The sequence below is a fragment of the Lepus europaeus genome, chromosome 4 (genome assembly GCF_033115175.1).
Source record: "Lepus europaeus isolate LE1 chromosome 4, mLepTim1.pri, whole genome shotgun sequence".
NCBI lineage: Eukaryota > Metazoa > Chordata > Mammalia > Lagomorpha > Leporidae > Lepus > Lepus europaeus.
In genome coordinates, this window is record NC_084830.1 from 43,077,576 (window position 1) to 43,099,957 (window position 22,382).

General features: G+C 44.2%; 1 protein-coding gene across 1 annotated transcript; it reads left to right on the plus strand.

Moving 5' to 3' along the window:
- The first annotated feature begins 580 nt into the window (after positions 1-580).
- Positions 581-15,872, plus strand: LOC133758324 (cytochrome c oxidase subunit 6C). Its single transcript, XM_062189490.1, has 4 exons — positions 581-650; positions 1,681-1,807; positions 2,856-2,983; positions 15,747-15,872. Exons 2-3 carry the CDS (start codon positions 1,694-1,696, stop codon positions 2,967-2,969), a joined length of 228 nt encoding a protein of 75 aa, XP_062045474.1. The 5' UTR covers positions 581-650; positions 1,681-1,693; the 3' UTR covers positions 2,970-2,983; positions 15,747-15,872.
- The last annotated feature ends 6,510 nt before the right edge of the window (positions 15,873-22,382 follow it).

Sequence of the window (22,382 nt, forward strand, 5' to 3'; positions counted from 1 at the left end):
GCAATGCTGGCATCCCATATGGGTGCCGGTTCTTGCCCCGGCTTCTCCACTTCCCATCCAGCTCCCTGCTAGTGTGCCTGAGAGAGCAGTCTTTGGGTCCCTGCACCTGCATGGGAGACCAGGAAGAAGTTCCTGGCTTCCATCTGGCTCAGCTCTGGCTGTTGCAGCCATTTGGGAAGCAGATGGAAGATCTATTTCTCCCCGCCCCTCTCTCTGTAAACCCTGTTTTTCAAATAAATAAATAAATAAGTCTTAAAAACAAAAACCCGCTCATTTGTGCACATAATTTCGGCAATTCTTGGGCCCAGGAGGATTGCTGGTGCATTTCTAAGAGTACATTCACTTTTTTTTCACATATTAAATATCTCTTAATTCCCTAGTAATTTCATAACCCTGTTATTAGAAAGATTAATACTTCCAATGTACTAAATAATCCGTTTTAGGAAGTCAAGTCCTATTTTTCCTAGATCACACAAGAAACCGAACAAGCGGATGAACTTCACTTGAGAACGAGAACGACCGGAATCGCGCTAGGTTTGGACTCTCTCGGCTACCGTCGCCGGAGCCTCTTCGCGAATTCCCTTATGCGCCTGCGCAGTACCGGCGTGTCGTCCATTTCTCTAGCAACCGGGAAGGACGTTGGTGTGGAGGTGAGTCTGGTCGCTGTCTCTTTCAGCGTTTCGGTCCTCAGACCTGGTGTCTGCCGTTCTCTCTGCCTCGGAGTTGAGTCGCGACTCCGCAGCTCCGTCGCGGTGGAGCCTGGGACCTCCCATCCGCGTCGACCTCCGCTCGCCCCTCGGCGACCTCCGGAGGGCGGCGGGCGGCGGACCGGGTGGGCTGAGGCGGCCCCACGGAAGCCGAGTTGGGCGCAGGGGCCCCGAGGAACCTGCAGGCTTCGGAGTCAGCTGGCCGGCTTCCAGCTCCCGCTGTAGTCGCTGTGACCTTGGTCAGGTCATCTGCCCTGCCCGTGCCCAGTGTTTGGCGGGTGGAGAGGCTCAGGGTCAGCCCGCAGTGTCGGCGCTCGGCCGGGGCCCGCTGGCTGCCGCGTTGGGCATGGAGCTGGGGAGGGGCGCCTGGCCCGTCGCAGGTGGGCTTCCGCAGCCTCCCTGTGATGTAGGCAGGCAGATCGGTTTCACCTGCACACTCCCGCGCGGTCTCCCCCGGGGGCCGCAGGTCCGCAGGGACCGTCCCCGGCTGGGGCCGCACTAAGGAGCAGTCAAGGGCCCTCGAGGTAACTGCCGGGTTCCGGTCGCAGTGTTGATCATTTTGTGCGAGCCTGGAAACCCCCCGCACCTCGTAGCTCACAGGGTTGGCGGCGGCGAGGTAGAATAGCCGTAGGAGGTCTAGAGGGGGGGCTGTAAAGGAGTTTGCACGCCTGCGTATCTCTCCTACAGCTGGGGGAGATTCTGGAAGTTTTTGCTCATTGGCCACGGGTGTGGCTCCCCTTGAAAGGTGTGGTGCTGCTGTTTGGCCTTCAGTTGGGTGGTGGTTCAGCATTTGGGCTGGGGGACGGGAAGATGGAGGCCACCCCGGGCCACCCCGGGCCACCCCGGGCTTTGTGGGCGGAGTCAGTGGCCTGTGGTCCTGAGCGTCTCTCCAGACGGTCGGACAGGCATCATGCTTAGGAGTCCCCTCGCTACCGTGTTGGTCCTAAGGTTTTCTTTCCTTTGACCTACGAAGGACAAGAACTAGCATGGCGCCCAGTGCTTTGGCGAAACCTCAGATGCGGGGCCTTCTGGCCAAACGCCTGCGCTTTCATATTGTTGGAGCCTTTGCCGTGTCCTTGAGCGTTGCAGCTCTGTATAAGGTACGATCGATTTCTAATGATTTACCGCTTTGAAAACCTGTTTCTTCATATGGTTAGGTTCTGAGGTACTGGGAGGTAAGGCCTAAACACATGAATTTTGAAAGAACGCAGTCTAGCCCATGGCAGAGGAATGGGGAAGGCAGTTCTGTATGGGATTGGGAGGAATTAGCACAGACTGGCACCTTCATACTGTGCCACCTATGGATTGAAAGTTACCATAGCGCCCGACCCGTGGGCAATTTGCTGCTGCTTTCCCAGGGGCATTGGAAGTGGAGCAGCTGCTACTTGAACAGTGACTTAACCTGCTGTGCTATAACGTTGGCCCCCTTCCTTGATCAAGTCACTTAAGGTCTCCATTTCTTTCTTGAATCTTTGTTGTTTTTTCCATTGACCTCTCCCTTATACAGAGCCCTCAAAAGAATAAAAAAATGAACATAACCCTTTCCTCCCATCCTTTTCCTTGATGATGCTATAGACTTTGCAGGTTCAGGAGTTTATTTTTCTGGAAGTGATTAGTAGCCATCATGATTATTTGTAGATGAGGTCAGTGTCTAGTCTGAGGACTTACACAAGCTCTCCTGTGTTGTGGTATAAATTACCCTAAAGTCTTCTTGCAGATGGAAAGTTTCTTGTGCCTTTCACAGGTGGCAAATAGTTACCACATCAATTTCAGATTCCTCTGAAATTCATATTGTGTTGTAAACGGAATCAGAATATTTCATTGTACCTCATGAGTGGCATATTTAGGCTTTGCTATAGGGAAGGCTGCCCTATTTTCTCTCTGATCTTTTTGAGTCTCATCCTCTGGCATTTGCCAGTCTGTACCCCTCTCCCACAAAACACACCCAGAAAAAGGTATAATCTGTTCTAGCCAAGGTATATTTCTATGAAACTGTTTTTCCTTTGATTTGTCACCTCTTTCACCCTTTGTCAGAAGAAATGTAGGGTTCACATTAAAAGGTTGACACAAACATTTTATTATTTACCTTGCTTTCAGTTACTAAGTTTCCAATAATCTGGAAAACTCTATTAGGCTGTTACTTTTTAGTTTGCAGTGGCGGAACCAAGAAAGAAGGCATACGCAGATTTCTACAGAAATTATGATTCCATGAAAGATTTTGAGGAGATGAAGAAAGCTGGTATCTTCCAGAGTGCAAAGTGATTTGGGATGTAAAGGTAATGTGGTCTTTTGAAATTAACTTTTCTTAAAGATGTCTTTAATTTTGGTAAAATGCAAATAGCATATAATTCACCATCTTAGCCCTTTTAATTTTACAATTTACCATCTTACCATTTTAATTAGCGGTAAGTAGTTTCACATTGTTGTACAGCCAGTCTCCAGAACTCTCTTCAGTCTATACCATTAAACAGCTACTCCCGGGTACCCTTTCCTAAGCTCTAGCAGCCAGTGTTCTACCGTCTCTGGATGTGACTGCTCTAGATACCTCATGTAAGTGCGGTCCCACAACATTGGTCTGTTTTTGGCCGGCTTTTTTTTTTTTTAAATTTGGCATAATGCTCTAGAGTCAGGCATGTTCTAGCTTGTACCAGAACTTAATTTCTTTTTGGGACTGAATAATACTCCATTTTGTGTATATATCTTATTTTCTTTAGCTATTCATTTCTCAGACACTTGGGCTTACTTCTACCATTATGAACATATCTCTTCAAGACTTTGCTTTCAGTTCTTTGGGATATATGCTCAGAAGTGGAGTTGCTAGATTGTAATAGTAAAGTTTTTCATGTTTTTCTCCCCATATTGGCTGCAATTTATATTGCTAACACTGCACAAAGGGTTCTGATTTCTCCACATCTTGGAAAGCACTTGCTGCTTTGTGTGTATTGATATGTTTTAAGATTTATTGATTGATTTAAAAGAATGAGAGACAAAGACAGAGCTCTCACCTGTTGGTTCACTGCCCAAAGGCCAGTAACATGTGGTTGGGCCAGGCTGAAGTCAGAATCCAGAAACTCTATCCCAGTCTCCCATGTTGGAGCAGAAACCCAAGTACTCCCAGGTGCATTAGCAGTAGGTTGGATTGTAAGCAGAGGCAGGACTTACTCCTGGGAACTCCTAAATGGGATGTCTGTGTCCAAGTGGTGACCTAACCTGAGAGGGAGAGACAGAGAGAAAGGTCTTCTATCCACTGGTTCACTCCCCAGATGGCTACAACAGTGGCAGAGCTAAGCCAATCAGAAGCCTGCAGCCAGGAGCTGCTTCCAGGTCTTCCACAGGGGTGTAAGGGCCCAAGCACTTGGTCCATGTTCCACTGCTTTCCTAGGCCATAGCAGAGAGCTGGTTTGAAAGTGGAGCAGCCGGGACTCAAGCCGGTGTGCTTGTGGGATATCAGCGTCACAGGTGGATTCTTACCTACTGTGCCACAGCATTAGCCTCAAACCACCACCCCCCCTTTTTTTTCTTTTGATAGTAGCCTTCCTTATAGGGGTAAGGTGGTATCTCCTTGTGGTTTTGATTTGCCATTCCCTAATGATTTGCAGTGTTGAGCATCTCTTCATGCACTGATTGTCCATTTATGTATCTTCTGTGAAGAAAAGTTTATTCAAGTCTGTTGCCTGATTGATTTTTCAGTTGGGTTGTTTTTTCAATTGAGTAGTGAAAGCTTTTTTTAAAAGATTTATTTATTTATTTATTTATTTGAAAGGTGGAGTTAGAGATTCTTTTTTTTTTTTTTTGACAGGCAGAGTGGACAGCGAGAGAGAGAGACAGAGAGAAAGGTCTTCCTTTTGCCGTTGGTTCACCCTCCAATGGCCGCCGCGGTAGGCGCGCTGCGGCCGGCGCACCGCGCTGATCCGATGGCAGGAGCCAGGTGCTTCTCCTGGTCTCCCATGGGGTGCAGGACCCAAGCACTTGGGCCATCCTCCACTGCACTCCCTGGCCACAGCAGAGAGCTGGCCTGGAAGAGGGGCAACCGGGACAGGATCGGTGCCCCGACCGGGACTAGAACCCGGTGTGCCGGCGCCGCAAGGCGGAGGATTAGCCTATTGAGCCGCGGCGCCGGCCGAGATTCTTTTTTTTTTTTAATGTTGGTTGAAGTGATTTTTTTATTTTTTATCGATAGGCAGAGTTAGAGACAGAGAGAAAGGTCTTCCTTCCGTTGGTTCACCCCCCCCAAATGGCTGCTACAGCTGGTGCGCTGTGCTGATCCGAAGCCAGGAGCCAGGTGCTTCTCCTGGTCTCCCATGCGGGTGCAGGGCCCAAGCACTTGGGCCATCCTCCACTGCCCTCTTGGGCCACAGCAGAGAGCTAGACTGGAAGAGGAGCAACCGGGACAGAATCCGGCGCCCCAACCGGGACTAGAACCTGGGGTGCCGGTGCCGCAGGCAGAGGATTAGCCTTGTGAGCTGTGGCGCCGGCTGTGAAAGGCAGAGTTAAGAGATTCTATCTGCTGGTTTACTTCCCAAATGATTGCAACTGCTGGAGCTGGGCTGATTGGGAGCCAGGAGCTTCCTCTGGGTTTTCCATGTGGGTGCAGGGGCGCAAGCACTTGGGCCATCTGCTGCTGCTTTCGCAGGCACTTTAGCAGGGGGATGGATCGGAAGTGGAGCAGCTGGGACTGGAACTGGTGCCTATATGGGGTACTGGCACTACAGGCAGAGGCTTTACCTGCTATGCTACGGTGCTAGTCCCTGGATTTTTCTCCAAAAGTCATTAGATTTTATTAGATATTACATTAAATATATAGATTACTTTTTTAAACATCTTTTTAAAGACTTTTTAAAAATAGATTTATTTATTTGAAAGGCAGAGTTACACAGAGAAAGAAGGAGAGGCAGAGAAAGAGGTCTTCCATCCGCTGGTTCATGCCTCAGTTGGCTGCAACGGCTGGAGCTGTGCTGATCTGGAGCCAGGAGCTTCTGCCAGGTCTCCCACGCAGGTGCAGGGGCCCAAGCACTTGGGCCATCTTCCACTGCTTTCCCAGGCCATAAGCAGAGAGCTGGATTGGAAGAGGAGCAGCCAGGACTAGAATCAGGGCCCACATGGGATGCCGTTGCGACAGGCAGAGAGGATTAACTTACTGTGCCGCCGTGCTGGCCTAGACATCTCTCTTTTTTTTTTTTTTTTTTTTTTTTTTTTTTACTTATTTACTTGAAAGGCAGAGTTACAGAGAAAGAGAAAGTATCTGCTGGTTCACTCTGGCCGCAACAGCTGGAGCTGGGCTGATCCGAAGTCAGGAACCTCAAGCCTCTTCCAGGTCTCTCAAACAGGTGCAGGGACCCAAGGACTTCTGCCATCTTCCACTGCTTTCCCAGACCATAGCATAAAGGTGGATTGGAAGTAGAGCAGCCGGGACATGAACTGGTGCCCATATTGGATGCTGGCACTGCAGGCGGTAGCTTTACTTGCTGTGCGCCACAGCGCTGGCCCCTAGACATGTTAACAATATTAAGTATTGTAACCCCTGAACATGGGATATCTTTCCTTTTCTCTATTAATTTTTTACTGTTAATCTGTCTTTTCTTCCTTATGCTAGCTTTGCATTTAGTGTGCCTTGTTTTGATTTCTTAAGGTATAAAGCTAGGCTGTTAACTGGATTGTTAAATTGCCTTGTGACATTTCATTTCTGACTCATCGGTTGATAGTGTGGTTTTTGTTTCTGTTTTGTTTTGTTTTTTGGACAGGCAGAGTTAGAGAGACAGAGGGAAAGGTCTTCCTTCCGTTGGTTCACCCCCAAAATGGCTGCTACGGCTGGCGCGCTGCACCAATCCGAAGCTGGGAGCCAGATGCTTCCTCCTGGTCTCCCATGCGGGTGCAGGGCCCAAGCACTTGGGCTATCCTCTGGTGCCTTCCCGGGTCACAGCAGAGAGCTGGAGTGGAAGAGGAGGGACTAGAACCCAGGGTGCCGGTACCGCAGGTGGAGGATTAGCCTAGTGAGCCGCAGCGCCGGCCCTGATAGTGTGTTTTCAACATATTTATGGATTTTCCTGCTTTTTTTTTTTTGCTCTTACAGCTTCATGCTGTTTTGATCAGAATAAAATACTTTGTATGACTTCCTTTATTTTTGTCAAGACTGTTTTGTGGCCTAACATTTAGGATGTTATGGAGAACACTCCATGTGCACATGAAAAAAATATATACTGCTATTGGGTAGAATGTTTAGTTAGATCCAGTGGTTTATAGAGTGTTGCTGAAGTCCTCTGTTTGCTCATGGAGCTTCTGTCTGGTCACTGAATTCTAGTGTCCACCTATTGTGGAGCTACTTCTCCTTTGAGTTGTTTGTTCATTTGGGTCGCTATTACTCGGTGCATGTGTGTATTTACAAATTAATTGCTTCTTGGTAAATTGACTTTATCATATAATGTCCCTTTTGTAAGATGCTTTGGCTTAATATCTATTTTGTCTGATACTGAGTTAGCCATCCTTGTTCTCTTTTGATTATTTGTGTAGAATTTTTTTCCCCATCCTTTAACTTTCAGCATGTGTGTGTTCTTAAGCCTAAAGTGGATCTCTTAGAGACAGTATATTACTAGTGGATTCAGTTTTTTAATCCATTCTGCTGTTTTTGTAAAGATTTATTTGAAAGAGATCTTTCATCTGCTGGTTCACTCCCCAAATGGCCACAACAGCTAGGGCTGTGCCAGGCCATAGTCAGAAGCCTGGACTCCATCTGGATTTCCCACATGGGTGACGGAGGCTCCAGAGCTTAGTCCTCTTCTGTCGCTTTCCCTGGAGTGTTAGCTGGGAGTTATATGGGAAGCAGAATAGATAGGACTTGAACCTGTGCTAATTTGGGATGCTTCTCTCTCAAACAGCGGCTTATCCACTGTTGCCACTATGTTGACCCCACTATTTATTTTTTGATTAGGAGTTTAATCCATTTACATTTAAAATAATTACTGATAGGGTAAGACATACTACAGTCACATTGTTTTCTATGTGTCCTACAACTTTTTAAAATTCTTTGCTTCCTTCCTGCCTGCCTTATTGATTATTTTTAGTGGTATGTTTCAATTCTCTTACTTTTATGTGTATTCCTCATTTTCTTTGTGGATTACATGAACATGTTAGTGCATCTATTTTGAATGTACCATTTGATCTCACTCAAAAGCTTGCATAGAGGCCGGCGCTGTGGCATATCAGGTAAAGCTGCTGCCTGAAGTGCCAGCATCCCCTATGGGTGCTGGTTCGAGTCCTGGCTGCTCCATTTTCGATCCAGCTCTCTGCTGTGGCCTGGGAAAGCAGTAGAAGAATGGCCCAGGTCCTTGGGCTCCTGCACCCATGTTGGAGGCCTGGAAGAAGCTCCTAGATCCTGGCTTCAGATCAGTGCGGCTCCAGCCATTGTGGCCAGTTGGGGAGTGAACCAGCAGATAGAAGACCTCTCTTTGTCTCTCTCTCCCTCTCTCCTTCTTTCTCTGTGTAACTATGACTTTCAAATAAATTTCAAAAAAAAAAAAAAGCTTGCATAAATTCTACATTGCCATGACCTAACTTTGTTAGTGATATAACAAATTAGGTCTTCTAAAATTTATTTAGTTATTTGAGATGCAGGAAGAGACATCTACTGGTTCACTCCCCAGATGCCTGCAGTGGCCAGGGCTGAAGCTGGAAACTATCCAGGTCTCCCATGTGGATGGCAGGAACCTAATTACTTAGCCATCATTGCTGCTTACCAGGTCTCAATTGGCATCAAGCTGGAGTCAGGAACCAGAGCTGGGAACTGAACCCAGGTACAGTGTGAGATGTGGGTGTCTTTTTTTTTTTTTTTTTTTTTGACAGAGAGAAAGGTCTTCCTTTTGCCGTTGGTTTACCCTCCAATGGCTGCTGCGGCCGGCGCACCACATTGATCCGAAGGCAGGAGCCAGGTGCTTCTTCTGGTCTCCCATGGGGTGCAGGGCCCAAGCACTTGGGCCATCCTCCACTGCACTCCTGGGCCACAGCAGAGAGCTGGCCTGGAAGAGGGGCAACCGGGATAGAATCCGGTGCCCGACCGGGACTAGAACCCGGTGTGCCGGCGCCGCAAGGCGGAGGATTAGCCTATTGAGCTGCGGTGCCGGCCTGTCTTAATCTTTAAGCTAAATCCCCACCTCACAAATTACGTGTTCATATGTTGTATACCTGTTAACACAGATTTTATGGTTATTTCTTATACTTTTGTCCTTTAAATCCTATAAAAAGAATTGAAAGTAGGCTTAGAGTCAAAATTATAATACAAGATTTTTATATATCCCCTTTACCAGGAACTTTATTTTTGAATTGCTTCAGGTTACTGTCTGGTATCCTTTTCTTTTTTTTTTTTTTAAAGGACTTCCTTGAGCACTTCTTGTAGGGCAGGTCTGGTGGTAATGATCTCTTATTAATCTGGGAGTGTCTTTCCTCTTTTTTTTAATCTTAAGTATTTGACAGTCACAGGTATATAGAGAGGAAGACACAGAGATTTCCATCTGCTGGTTCACAGATGGCTGCAATGGCTAGGGCTGGGCCAAGCTGATGTTAGGAGCTTCTAGTCTCCCACGTATGCGTCAGGGACCCAGACACTTGGCCATTTTCTGCTCCCCACCCCTTTTTTTAAAGATTTATTTTTTATTTATTTGAGAGACAGAAAGGTCTTCCATCTGCTAGTTTACTCCCCAAATGGCCCAATGGCCAGAGCTGAGCTGATCTGAAGCCAGGAGCCAGGAGCTTCTTCTGGGTCTCCCATGTGGGTACAACTTTGACTATCCTCCCTTGTTTTCCCAGGTACATTATCAGAGAGCTGGATCAGAATAGGAGAAGCTGAGATGCGAACCAGCGCCCATATGGGATGCTGGCGCTGCAGGCCAGGGCTTTAAGCCGCTGTGTCACAGTGTCAGCACTATTTTCCACTGCTTTTCCTATGCCAATAGCTGGGAGCTGAATTGGAAATAGAGCATCTGGGACATAAATTGGTGCCCATATGGAATGCTAGCATTGCAGCTAGTGGCTTAACCCAGTGCACCACAATGCTGACCCCTTTTTCTCCTCATTTTTAAAAGATGACATTGCTGCATGTAGTATTCTCAGTTGAGGGTATCTTATCCAGCCCATTTAATATGAGTTCATCACAAAGGGATACAGAGAAGATTTTGAACAAACAAGCCTTATTAAGTTCCTTTTAATTTATTACTATTAAATATCATGCACTTTTCCTCCAATCATACTTATGCATGTCTGTGCCTAAGAATACAGTTTTTCAGGGCCAGAGTTGTGCAGCGGGTTAATCCTCTCCCTGCAATGCCAGCATACCATATGAGCTCTGGTTCGTATCTCAGCTGCTCTACGTCCAATCCAGCTCCCTCCTAGTGCACATGGGAAAGCAGTAGAAGATGGCCCAAGTGTTTGGGCTCCTGCCATCCACGTGGGAGACCCCGGTGGCCATTTGGGGAGTGAACCAGCTGATGGAAGATGGATATCTCCCCCACACCCCTTTTGTCTCCTCTTCTCTGTAACTCTTTGAATAAATCAGTCTTTTTTAAAATAAAACTTTAAAAAAAGTAGTTATCTCTATTTTCTTCATTTCTGAAGGCTCCTACATCATGTGAGAAACATTAAATTTGTTTTTCTCTTAAATATGCATGTACGTCAAAAAGGTTATAGAAAAATGGAATTAAAAGTAAATTTTTGTTAAAAAAGTTTTGAAACCCACTCGTAGTATAGATAATTTACATAATATTTTTTGAAGGCCTTTTGTATGAATTTCCAATTTTTTTGGACCAAAATAAACATCTTTTACTTTCATTTTTCATGCACTTTTTGACGTGCCTTCATATATCATCCCACAGCCTTCTGGCCTGCAAAATTTTAACTGAGCAGTCACTGTTAATTGTATAGAGGCTCACTTGTACATGGTGATTTCCATTTTCCTTGCTACTTCCAAGATTCCTTAATTTTTGACAGTTTGAGAATGTCTTGGTGTAGCTTGCTTTGGGTTTATCCTACTTGGAGTTTCTTAGAGGGGTATATCCATTTTTGTCTTCAAATTTGGGAAGTTTTTGGCCATTACTCTTTTTTTTTTTTTTTTTAAAGATTTATTTATTTATTTGAAAGAGTTACACAGAGAGAGAAGGAGAAACAGAGAGAGAGAGGTCTTCCAACCTCTAGCTCACTCCCCAGATGGCCGCAACAGCCAGAGCCGTGCCGATCCGAAGCCGGAGCCAGGAGCCAGAAGCCTCTTCCGGGTCTCCCACATGGGTGCAGAGGCCCAAGGACTTTGGATCATCTTGTATTGCCTTCCCAGGCCATAGCAGAGAGCTGGATTGAAGAGGAGCAGCTGGGACTAGAACCAATGCCCATATGGGATGCCGGTGCTTCAGGCCAGGGCGTTAACCCGCTGCGCCACAGCACCAGCCCCTTGGCCATTACTCTTCACATAAGCTCTTTGCCCCTTTCTCTTTTGAGATTTCTGTAATACATATGTTGGTCCTCTGGATGGTGTTTTTATATGTTGCTTAGGGTTTGTTCCCTTCATTCTTTATTCTTTCTGTTCTTCAGATTTTGTAGTTTTCAAAATGATGTTGTCAGGTTTGCTGATTGTTCCTGCTAATTGTTTGAGTTTGCTCTTAAACCCTTTTAGTAATTTTTTTTAAGTTCTATTTTTGGCTCCGGATTGGTTTGGCTTGCTTGGCTTCGTTTCTGTAATTATCTTTGTTGATATTCTCATTTTGTTTTCCTGATTTTTATCTAGTTGTCTTTCCTTGTTTGCCTTAGCAAAATTTAAGACATTTGTTTTAAAGATTTTGTCCAGTAAGTCAGAAAGGTCTTCCCTCTGTTGGCTCACCCCGCAAATGGCTGCTATGGCCGGCGTGCTGCGCCGATCCAAAGTCAGGAGCCAGGTTCCTCCTCACACCCCCCCCCACCCCCCCCACCCCCGGTCTCCCATGCGGGTGCAGGGCCCAAGCACCTGGGCCATCCTCCACTGCACTCCCGGGCCACAGCAGAGAGCTGGACTGGAAGAGGAGCAACTGGGACAGAACCAGCGCCCCAACCGCGACCAGAACCTGGGGTGCCAGCGCCGCAGGTGGAGAATTAGCCTAGTGAGCCGCAGCGCCGGCCCAGAACCCACATTTCTTGAGGGTTGTGAAGATTTGATTTGTTCCTTTGGCTAAGTCTTAGTTCTTTGTTTGTTTGCCTGTGATCCATTATTGAAATTTGGTCACTTGAGAAAAACTGCCATTTTGCCCATTCTTAGACTGGTTCTGTGCTGGGGAAAGCCTGCACAGTCAGTCTGATGCAAACACTTGGTGGTCCTCTCAGTTCTTGTGGGAGTGTATCTTCTTGGGCCATGTACATGCTTTTGTTCGTTTCCCTGTAATGAGGGTACTTCAAAAAGTTCATGGAAGATGGAATTACCAGGTATCTATTTTGATAGAAAAGATTTTTGAAATCCTTGTATAGTTTTTTCATAGTATACATTTCCATGGAGACTTCTTGTATGGATTTCAAAAAATGTTTACACCAAAATAAACTCAATTTTCCAAAAAATCTTTCTTTAGGGATCGGCGCTGTGGTGCAGTGGGTGAGATCTCCATCTTTCTTTCAAATAGATAAAACAAATTTTTAAAAAGCTTTGCATTTTTTTTGGCCAGCCTTGTGGCACAGGTTAAACCGTCTCCTGTGCCACTGGCATCCTGTATGTGCACCAGTTTGAGTACTGGCTGCTCCACTTTAGATCTAGCTCCCTGGGAAAGCAGGGGAAGATAGTTGAGGTGACTGGGCCCCTCAGTACGCATGTTGGAAGATGTTAAGGTTCGACTTCCCAAATTTGAAGACAAAAATGGATATACCCCTCTAAGAAACTCCAAGTAGGATAAACCCAAAGCAAGCTACACCAAGACATTCTCAAACTGTCAAAAATTAAGGAATCTTGGAAGTAGCAAGGAAAATGGAAATCACCATGTACAAGTGAGCCTCTATACAATTAACAGTACACATGTTGGAAACCCAGATGAAGCTCCTGGCTTTAGCCTGGCCCAGCCCTGGCTGTTGGAGCCATTTAGGGGAATGAACCAGCCGATGGAAGATCTTGCTCGCTTGCTCGCTCGCTGTCTCTCTTGTTCTATCTCTCTAACTGCTTTTCAAATAAATAAACCTTTAAAACAAAAATCCTTATTTGAGAGGATTTTGATTGTTTACTCTCCACAGGCCTGTGACAACTGGGGCTAGGTTTCCGTGCAGGTGCAGGAATGCAATCCGGGACTCCCAAAGGAATCCAATTACTTGAGCTGCCACTGCTGCCTCTCAGGTTCTGCACTGGCAGGAGGCTGGAGTCAGGAGCCATAGCTAGGAATTGATCCAAGCACTCTTGGCATGGGATGAGGCATCCTGACTGCCAGTCTAAACACTCGCTCCCAAACTGATACTTTAAAGGCATCACTCCATGGGTTTTCTCAAGTGTCCTCTTACACAACTACTGACTTTTGCTTAGCGTTCTTTGCCGAGTGTCACCCCTGCTTCCTTCTGCCCACAATCTCTCGCTGACAGATGCCTGTAAGTCTTCAGTATCCTTACAACTCTCTCATGCTTCTGCATCTGCTGTTGCTTTCTGCAGTTTCCAACCTGATAATTCAAATTATGCCATCATTCCCAACAGTGCTCTGAGTTGGGCAAGGTAGAAACCAGTCATTTGGGCAGCCCCCTGCAAGCTGTAATGTTATGTTGCAAGCAAGTTCCACCCTTTACTTTCTATTCTGAGGGAGGAGCCAAGAATTGGGCTGTTAACTCCTGATCGAGCTGCACTGTACTAAGGAGAGTGTGAAGAAAGGACACGCAAAAATGCCAAGAAATTCCCTACTGTTTTGAATGTGGTGGTCCTTGGTTAGGTGTTCATTTGGTTGCGGAAGTTTAGATGGCTTCCAGAGTTCTCACAAAGCTATCCTGGTCCATAGGTTTATTTGGTCTTGCTGTGTGACATCAATGGTTTGGAGCTTTGAAATTCACCATCTTACTGATGTATGAAGTTGCTTTATGTTGAAAACAATTATGCTGTTACTGAGGAAAATCACACTTTCAGAAATGACTGCTGGAAGGCAAAACAGCGACTTGGTGGCTTTCCCAAGATTTCTTGTTGGCCTGCCTCACAACAGCCCTCCTGGTAGAGTGAAAATTAAGGTTGTATATCTAGGAAAGGACTGATAGGCTTCTGCTATTAAAGTGTGTTTTAAGTGCCTGATGAGACGTTCCATGTTCTGGAATCTTACTGTGCATGTATTTCACTTTATTCAATCTCAACAAATGGTAAAGTAACAATTGAGAGAGTTGAAAGATTGATATCTGCCATTCGATCTGGGTTTATGCCCTGTAAATGAGTTTGATGTCACATGGGGAATGAAAATCTTCGATTTTTCCAGGCAGACTTCCCAAATGGTCATTTCAAGTGCATTGTCGTAAAAATAGTGCCAAGATCTGGGGCTAGGGGAAGGAGACCTGTTGTGTTAGACTTAGATCAGTTTTCTAAAAGATCCAAGGGGAATTCAGATTATCAGTGACTTTTCCTAATATAAGATTTGATTCTACAGCATTATTTAGCTTGTTGCTTACCTAAAGGAGATATCTGAAATAAAGTAGATGTGTAGATAAATATCCAAAGTATATTTATCATAGTAAAATAGAAATTCTGATGTTTTGAAAATTAGGATTTTTTTTCCCATTCCATTGAATGATGTATCCAGTACTAATGATATTCACAAAATGACATGGAATAGAAACTTAAAAATTTTTTTATAAAGGATGATTTGTGTTGATAAGGAAAAGGTAAAGGGAAACAAATATTTTGGTTGCATTATAATCTTTAAAAAAAAGATTTATTTATTTACTTGAAAGCCAGAGTTACACAGCGAGAGAAGGAGAGGTAGAGAGAGAAGTCTTCCATCCGCTGGTTCACTCCCCAGCTGGCCACAATGGCCAGGAGCTTCTTCCGGGTCTCCCACGCGGGTGCAGGGGCCCAAGAACTTGGGCCATTTTCCACTGCTTTCCCAGGCCACAGCAGAGAGCTGGATCGGAAGTGGAGCAGCTGGGACTTGAACTGGTGCCCATGTGGGATGCTGGCGCTGCAGACCGGGGCTTTAACCTGCTGTGCCACAGTGCCAGCCCCGCATTATAATCTTAACATTGTTATTTTCTTTTCTTTCTTTCTTTTTTTTTTTTTTTTTGACAGGCAGAGTTAGACAGTGAGAGAGAGACAGAGAGAAAGGTCTTCCTTTGCAGTTGGTTCACCCTCCAATGGCCACTGCAGCCGGCACATCGCACTGATCCGAAGGCAGGAGCCAGGTGCTTCTCCTGGTCTCCCATGCGGGTGCAGGGCCCAAGCACTTGGGCCATCCTCCACTGCACTCCCTGGCCACAGCAGAGAGCTGGCCTGGCAGAGGGGCAACCGGGACAGAATCTGGTGCCCCGACTGGAACTAGAACCCGGTGTGCCGGCGCCGCAAGGCGGAGGATTAGCCTACTGAGCTGCGTTACAGGCCGCTATTTTCTCTTAACTTTGAAATTTTTAGGATTTCTACAGTGGGAATTTGTTTCAAAATCAAGATTTTATTAGGCTAATTTATATATATATATATTTATTGGATTTTTACTCTTCTTGAGTCAAAGTTGGTTGTGTTTAAAAAGCAATAAGAAAAAAGAAAAACAGGTTTGGAGACAGGAACAGTTTGGAACAGATGAGCTTCCTTTCTTTAAAGAAAGTGAGAATGGAGCCAGGGTAGGCTTGAGAAGGAAAAAAAAAATCGAAATTTATTAATGAAAGTAAATAATGAGAGAATAGATGTGGTGCTTGGAGTCAGGGCGATTCCGGAGCTTGGGGGAAGGTGGCCCTGGACCCCAGAGCTGAGCAGAGCCTCTGCTGGGGCTAAAGGTAAGTGGTCAAAGTGTGGATGCATTAGGAAGAACGGATCTCAGCTGACCTGAAGGATGGTGGCTATTAGAGAATGATTTTGTCATTAACTTAGCCATTCTGTTTTCTCCGCAGAATTTCTTTGGATTGAATTCTGTAGAAGTTTGGCACTGACCTGTGTTCCTGAACTATGAAACATGAACTATACGGGCTAAGGAATAGTTTCTCTTGATAAATAAATAAATACTTACTGGACAGTAAGTCTTTGATCACTATTCTGTTGATAATCAGGGCGTCATGATTGCTTGGGGATTTTAGCTATTTATGAGTCACGTGAAAATAATTAAGATTTTAGTATTTCCTAAACATTTCAATACACCTGTCATTGCGCTGATATTTTATTGATTTCACTGAGAAAATCCTAGGTGCAGTTAGTTTGGTCCTGGGCCACGGGTTGAAGTGATTTCAGGACAAACAGGAGGAGTGCTGTGGCACAGCAGGTTAAGCTGCTGCTTGCCAAGCTGGCGTCTTATATTGGCTTGGACTTTTGAGTCTTAAATGCTCTGTTTCTAATGCATCTCCTTGCTAATGCCCCGGTGAAGCTGTAGAAGGTGGCCCAAGTATTTGGGTCCTTGGTACCCATGTAGGAGACACAAGTGGAATTGTAGGCTTCTGGCTCCAACCCCGCCCGGTCCCAATGGTATGAGACCATTTGGGGAGTGAATCAGCAGATGAAAGATTTGTCTTTTCTGCCTGTGTCCATCTGTTTCACTCTGTCATTCTCCTTTCAAATACATCTTAGACAGCCTTTCCAATAAAAATCAGTTCTTGGGCTTGACTGTGAAGAATAGTCTTGCTACTGCCAGACAGAAGTAGATATTTGAAACAGAAGGATCCTTATTCAGTATTGCTTTATTAAAGAGCTCACAGTATGAATACAGAATTCAGAATACATATCTAATCTGGTAAAATAGTCGTTTTCGTTTTGTAAGTAGAATTGACTAATGTCTGCTAGTGATTAACAGTGTGCTGACTCTTTTATGGAGATCTTAGGACCTTTCTCTGCTTTAATTATCATGTTTTAGTTGTAATAAAAGTAGAGCTTTAAAAACTGTTTATTTTCTCCAAAGCTGGTTTAATCACTGACCATCACTTTAGTAGCATAAAAACTGTCTTACCCTTCTTAGCTCATGTGCAGGATTCTTGTTGTTAAAATTAAAACCAGGTTTTTTTTTTTTTTTTTTTTTTGAGTAACCTATAATACTCATACATTTTATGGGGTACAACACCATGTTTTAAGATATGTATACAGTATAAACTGATAAAATCAGGCAGTTAATAGTTCTGTTTCCTTGTTTCTCTGTTTGGGAGCCTACCAGCCCCTCTCTTCCAGTTCTTTATATAGTATTTAATACATTATCGTGAACTATAGTTGCTCCATTGTGCTGTTGAACACTAGAACTTGTACTTCTGTTTTGTAACTCATTCCAACCTTCTTTTAGCAATCGCTATTCCAAGTACAGATGGATGTTTTCAAACTTCGGTGTCTGAGAGAATGGTGTGGTATTCATCTGTCTGGCTTTTTTTTACTTAATGATATCCAGTTCCATCTGTTTTGCTGTAGTTGTTAGGATTTCTTTCTTTTCTGCAGCTGAATAATACTCCGTGTGTGTGTGTGGGGGGGTACACGCAGTATTTTCTTAACCATCCATTAATGCACACCTAGGTTGATTCCATGTCTTGGCTCTTTGTGAGGAGTGCTGCAACAAACATGAGAGTGACAGTATTTCTTATCTCTTTGCTATGCTGACTTCATTTCCTTTGGACATATATATGTGCCGAACTGGTGTAGCTAGGTAATATTGTAGATCGATTTTTATTTAGTTCTGGGAGGAACTTCCATACTGTTCTCCATAAATGGCTGTAGTAATTTGCATTCCAACAATGTATGAGGATTCCCTCTTCTTCACTGCCCCAGCATTATTGTGTGTGTGTGTGTTTTTTTTTTTTTTTTTTTTTTAAGATTTATTTATTGAAAGAGTTACACAGAGAAGGAGACGCAGAGAGAGAGGTCTTCTGTCCGATGGTTCACTCCCCAGATGGCTGTAATGGCTGGAGCTGCGCTGATGCGAAGCCAGGAGCCAGGAGCTTCTTCTGGGTCACCCACGTGGGTGCAGGGGCCCAAGGACTTTGGCCATCTTCTACTGCTTTCCCAGGCCATAGCAGAGAGCTGGATTGGAAGTGGAGCAGCCGGGACTCGAACCGGCGCCCATATGGATGCTGGTGCTTCAGGCCAGGCGTTAACCCATTGCACCACACTGCCGGCCCCTGTGGTTTGTTTTTTTTTTTTTTTTAATATTATTTTAGTTAAATTTTTGTATTAACATGTATTTACACATTTTTTGGGGTGCAGTGTTTCAACATATATATGCTGCATAAACTGATCCAACCAGGCAGCCAGCCTCTGTTTCCTGTTCTTTGTGTATGGTGCTTACCAGCTCCTCTCTTCCAGTACTTTATCCATAATGTTCTATATTACTGGAAACTAGTTGTCCTACTACATTATGTTACTTCTGTGTTTTGATATCCATTATGCAGCCTCCCTCTGTGGTTTTTGTCTTTTTGATAATAACTGAGCATTCTAACAAGCATGAGGTGGTACCACATTATGGTTTTGGTTGGTGTTTATGTACCTGATGGCTAGTGATATTAAGCATTTTTTTCATATACCGGCCATTTGTATTTCCTTCAAGAAGGAGCTATTCAGATCCTTTGCCCATTTCTTAAATGTCTTTTGTTTTTGTTGAGTTCTTTAAGTTCTTTATGTATTCTGGATATTAAGCATTTCTCAGATGAAAGTTTGTAAATATTTCCCCTTTGTATCGTCTCTTCACTGTGGTGACTGTTCCCTTTGCTTTGCAGAAACTTAGTTTGATCTGATCCCATTTGCTTTGGCTGCCTGTATTTTTGAAGGGTTGTATCCAAAAAAATCATTGTATAGGCTAGTGTCTTTAACTGTTTTCTCTAAACTTTTTTCTGGTAGTTTTGTTGTATGAGGTCTTAAATTTAGGTCTTGGATCCATTTTGAGTAGATTTTTGTACAGAGTAAGACGTGGGAAGAAAGGGTCAAGTTTCTTTCTTAGGCATGTGGATATCTGCTTTTTCCAGCATTGTGTATTGAAGAAAATGTCCTTTCTCCAGTGTATGGTTTTGGCACTTTTGTAGTGAATCACTTTGCTGTAAATGTGTGAATTCATTTCTGAAATCTCTATCTTGCTCCATGGTCTGTATATGGGCTTTTAGGCCAGTACCATACTGTTGTGATTACAACAGCTCTGTAGTAGGTCTTTTTTTTTTTTTTTTTTTTTTGACAGGCAGAGTTAGACAGTGAGAAAGAGAGCGACAGAAAGGTCTTCCTTCTGTTGGTTCACCCCCCAAATGGCTGCACCAATCAGGAGCCAGGTGCTTCCTCCTGGTCTCCCATGCGGGTGTAGGGCCCAAGCACTTGGGCCATCCTCCACTGCCCTCCAGGGCCACAGCAGAGAGCTGGACTGGAAGAGGGGCAACCGGGACAGAATCTGGTGCCCCGACCAGGACTAGAACCCGGTGTGCCGGTGCTGCAGGCAGAGGATTTAGCCTATTGAGCCGTGGTGCTGGCCTGTAGTAGGTCTTGAAATAAGGTGGTATGATAATTCCAGTTTGGCTCTTTGTTCAAGATTGCTCTGATTATTCAGGGTCTTTTTGCACTAACTTATGCCTCTTGGAAGGTTTTTCTGTAGTTCTGTGAAGAGTCTCAATTGTAATTTGATGGAGATTGAATTGAACCCGTAGATTGCTTTGGGTAGTGTGTACATTTTAATAACATTCTTTCAATCCATGAACATGGGAGTCTTTCCATATTCTTGTCTTCACTTTCTTTCATTAGCATCTTGAAGTTTTTATTGTAGATGTCTTCCCTGTGCTTGGCTAGATTTATACCATTTATTTTGAGGCAGGGGGAGTTCCTGTGAATAGTAATACTTTTATAATTCTTAGCATGTTTGTTATTGGTAAAAATGCTGATTTTTGTAGTCTGTAATTTATCATTTCTTAGAGGCTTTTGGTGAAGCCTTTAGGTTTTTCTGTGTAAAGAAACGTCATCTGCAGCTGGGTAATTTGACCTCCTCTCCTTCTATCTGTGTGCCTTTTATTTCTTCCTATGCCTAATGCACTGGCTAAGATTCCCCATACCACAATGGATGGGAGTAGTGAGAGTGGACACCATTCTCTGGTGCCAGATCTTACAGGAAATGCTGTCAGCCTTTCCTGCATTCAGTGTGTTGGCCCTGGGTTTGCATAGCCTTTATTATGTTGAGGTATGTTCTTTGTATATGTAATTTATTCAAGGTTTTTTTTATCTTGAATGGATGTTTAATATTATCAATTCCTTATTGTAAGTCTAGTGAGATAAAGATTTTTTTTTTTGTTGTTTAAGATTTATTTAATTTACTTGAAAGAGTTACACAGAGAGAGGAGAGGCAGAGAGAGAGAGTCTTCCATCTGATGGTTCACTCCCTAATTGGCTGCAACGGCCGGAGCTGCGCCGCTCCGAAGCCAGGAGCCAGGAGCTTCTTCCAGGTCTTCCATGCGGGTGCAGGGGCCCAAGGACTTGGGCCATCTTCTACTGCTATCCCAGGCCATAGCAGAGAGCTGGATGGGAAACGGAGCAGCCGGGTCTTGAACCAGTGCCCATATGGGATGCCGGCGCTTCAGGCCAGGGCATTAGCCCGCTGCACCACAGTGCTGGCCCCAGAGATAAAGATTTTTTAAAAAATTATTTGAGGTACAAAAATTATTTGAAAGAACACGTGCATGTCTGCTCCCATCCACTGGTTCTCTTCCCAAACTGGGAAATCGTTCCAGGTCTCCCACATGAGTGGCAGAAACCAGCAGTCAGGAACCAGAATTTACTTCAGAATCCAACAACGCTGATAACCTCTAGGCCAGGGCTGGGAAACTTCTCTGCCAAGGGCCTTTCAGTTGCCTTGGCAGGGCCAGACCAGATGGTTTCACGGGCTTTTTACTGCCTGCAGGCCAGATGCTCCCTGCTCCTACTCTAGGCTAGACACTACCCTGATCTTGTGATTTTATGTTTTTAAAGACTGATTTATTTACTTATTTTAAAGGCAGAGTTACAGAGAGGAAGAGACAGTTCTTCCATCTACTGGTTGACTTCCCAAATGGGTAAAATGCCTGGGACAGCCAGGCTAAAGCCAGGAGCCTGGAACTCCATCTGGGTCTCCAATGTGGGTGGCAGGGGCCCTGTGTAAATGGGTTATCCTCCACTGCTTTCCCAAGCTCATTATCAGGGAGCTGGATTGGAAATGGAGCAGCAGGGACTAGAACCAGCACTCAGATGGGATGTCAGAGTTTTAAGCCATGCCAAACTGCCCACCCCACCTGCCAAGCCAAATCATGAGAGTTTTATCCTTTATTCTGCCAGTGTGATGTATTGTATTTGATTTGTTTGAGCCATCTTTGGTTCCCTGGGATAAATCCCACTTGATCATAGTGGCTGATCTTTTTGATGTGATGGTGGATTCAATTTGTTAATATTTTACTGAGGATTTTTGCATCTCTGTTCATAAGGTTATTAGTGTATAGTTTTTGTTGTTGTGTTCCTTGTTTTGGAATCAAAGGAAATATTCCTCTTATAGACGGAATTTAGGATTCCTTCCCTTTCAACTTTTTGGGATCGTTTTAAGGAAGAACTAATATCAGTTCTTCTCAGAGTTTGGTGGAATTCAGTGAAGCTATCTACTTCTGAGCTGTTCTTGGGAATTTTTTTTTTTGACTGGTTCAATCTCAGTCATTAGTGGCCTGTTCACATTGCTTCATGCTTTAAATTTGGGGGAGTTACCCATTTCTTCTAGGTTTTCCAATTTATTGGATGTATACAGTTACTCGATAGTTTCTAATGATACTTTGCATTCCTATGGTATTGCTTATAATGCCTCCTTTTTTCATCTGAAAAATTTCATTTTCATTTCATTTTGGGGGGGCTGGTCAGTCTAAAGGTTTGTTTCATTTCAAACAGTGAATCCACCATTTCACTAATCCTTTATATTCTTCTAGTCTCTTTCATTTGTTTCAGCTCTGACCTTTGTTTTTTCTTCCGAATTGTGGATTTGTTTTGTTCTTGGCTTTGTAGGTCCTTTTGAGATGCACTTTTATATTGTTCATTTGGTATCTGTTTTTTGGACATAGATGCTTATTGCTATGAACTCTTAAGAACTGCTTTCACTGTATCCCATCCGTTTGGTACATTGTTTCCATTTTTGTTTCAAGGAATTTTTGGCTATCCCTTGTTATTTCATTGTCACATTGTTCATTCAGAAGCATGTTGTTCAGTCTCCATGGATTTGTTACTGAAGTTTCTTGTTAGTGCTTTTTAGTTCTATTGCATTGTGGTCAGAAAACATACATGATGGGATTTCGATGTGTTGTGAGATTTTTTTTTTGTCCTAGTATCTGGTCTATCCTAGAGAATGTTCAATGTGCTGTTAAAAACAATGTGCATTCTGTAGCAACTGCATGAATTGTGCTTAATGTCTGGGGTAACTTCCATTTTGTGTAATGTGGTATAGTTTAATTCTGATGTTGATTTTTTTTGGATGATATGTGCATTGGTGAAAGGTACTGAAGTCTCTCTCCCTTTGTTTTATAGAATTGGGTACTTGGCATACATATTTATGATTGTTAGATCTTGTGATTTCATCATCATACAGTGAT

What these genes read in the sequence shown, in the direction of transcription:
- LOC133758324 (XM_062189490.1), top strand. Translation starts at nt 1,694, where the DNA reads ATGGCGCCCAGTGCTTTGGCGAAACCTCAGATGCGGGGCCTTCTGGCC. An exon ending in GCGTTGCAGCTCTGTATAAG is followed by an intron (nt 1,808 to 2,855) that starts GTACGATCGATT and finishes GTTACTTTTTAG; the next exon opens with TTTGCAGTGGCGGAACCAAG.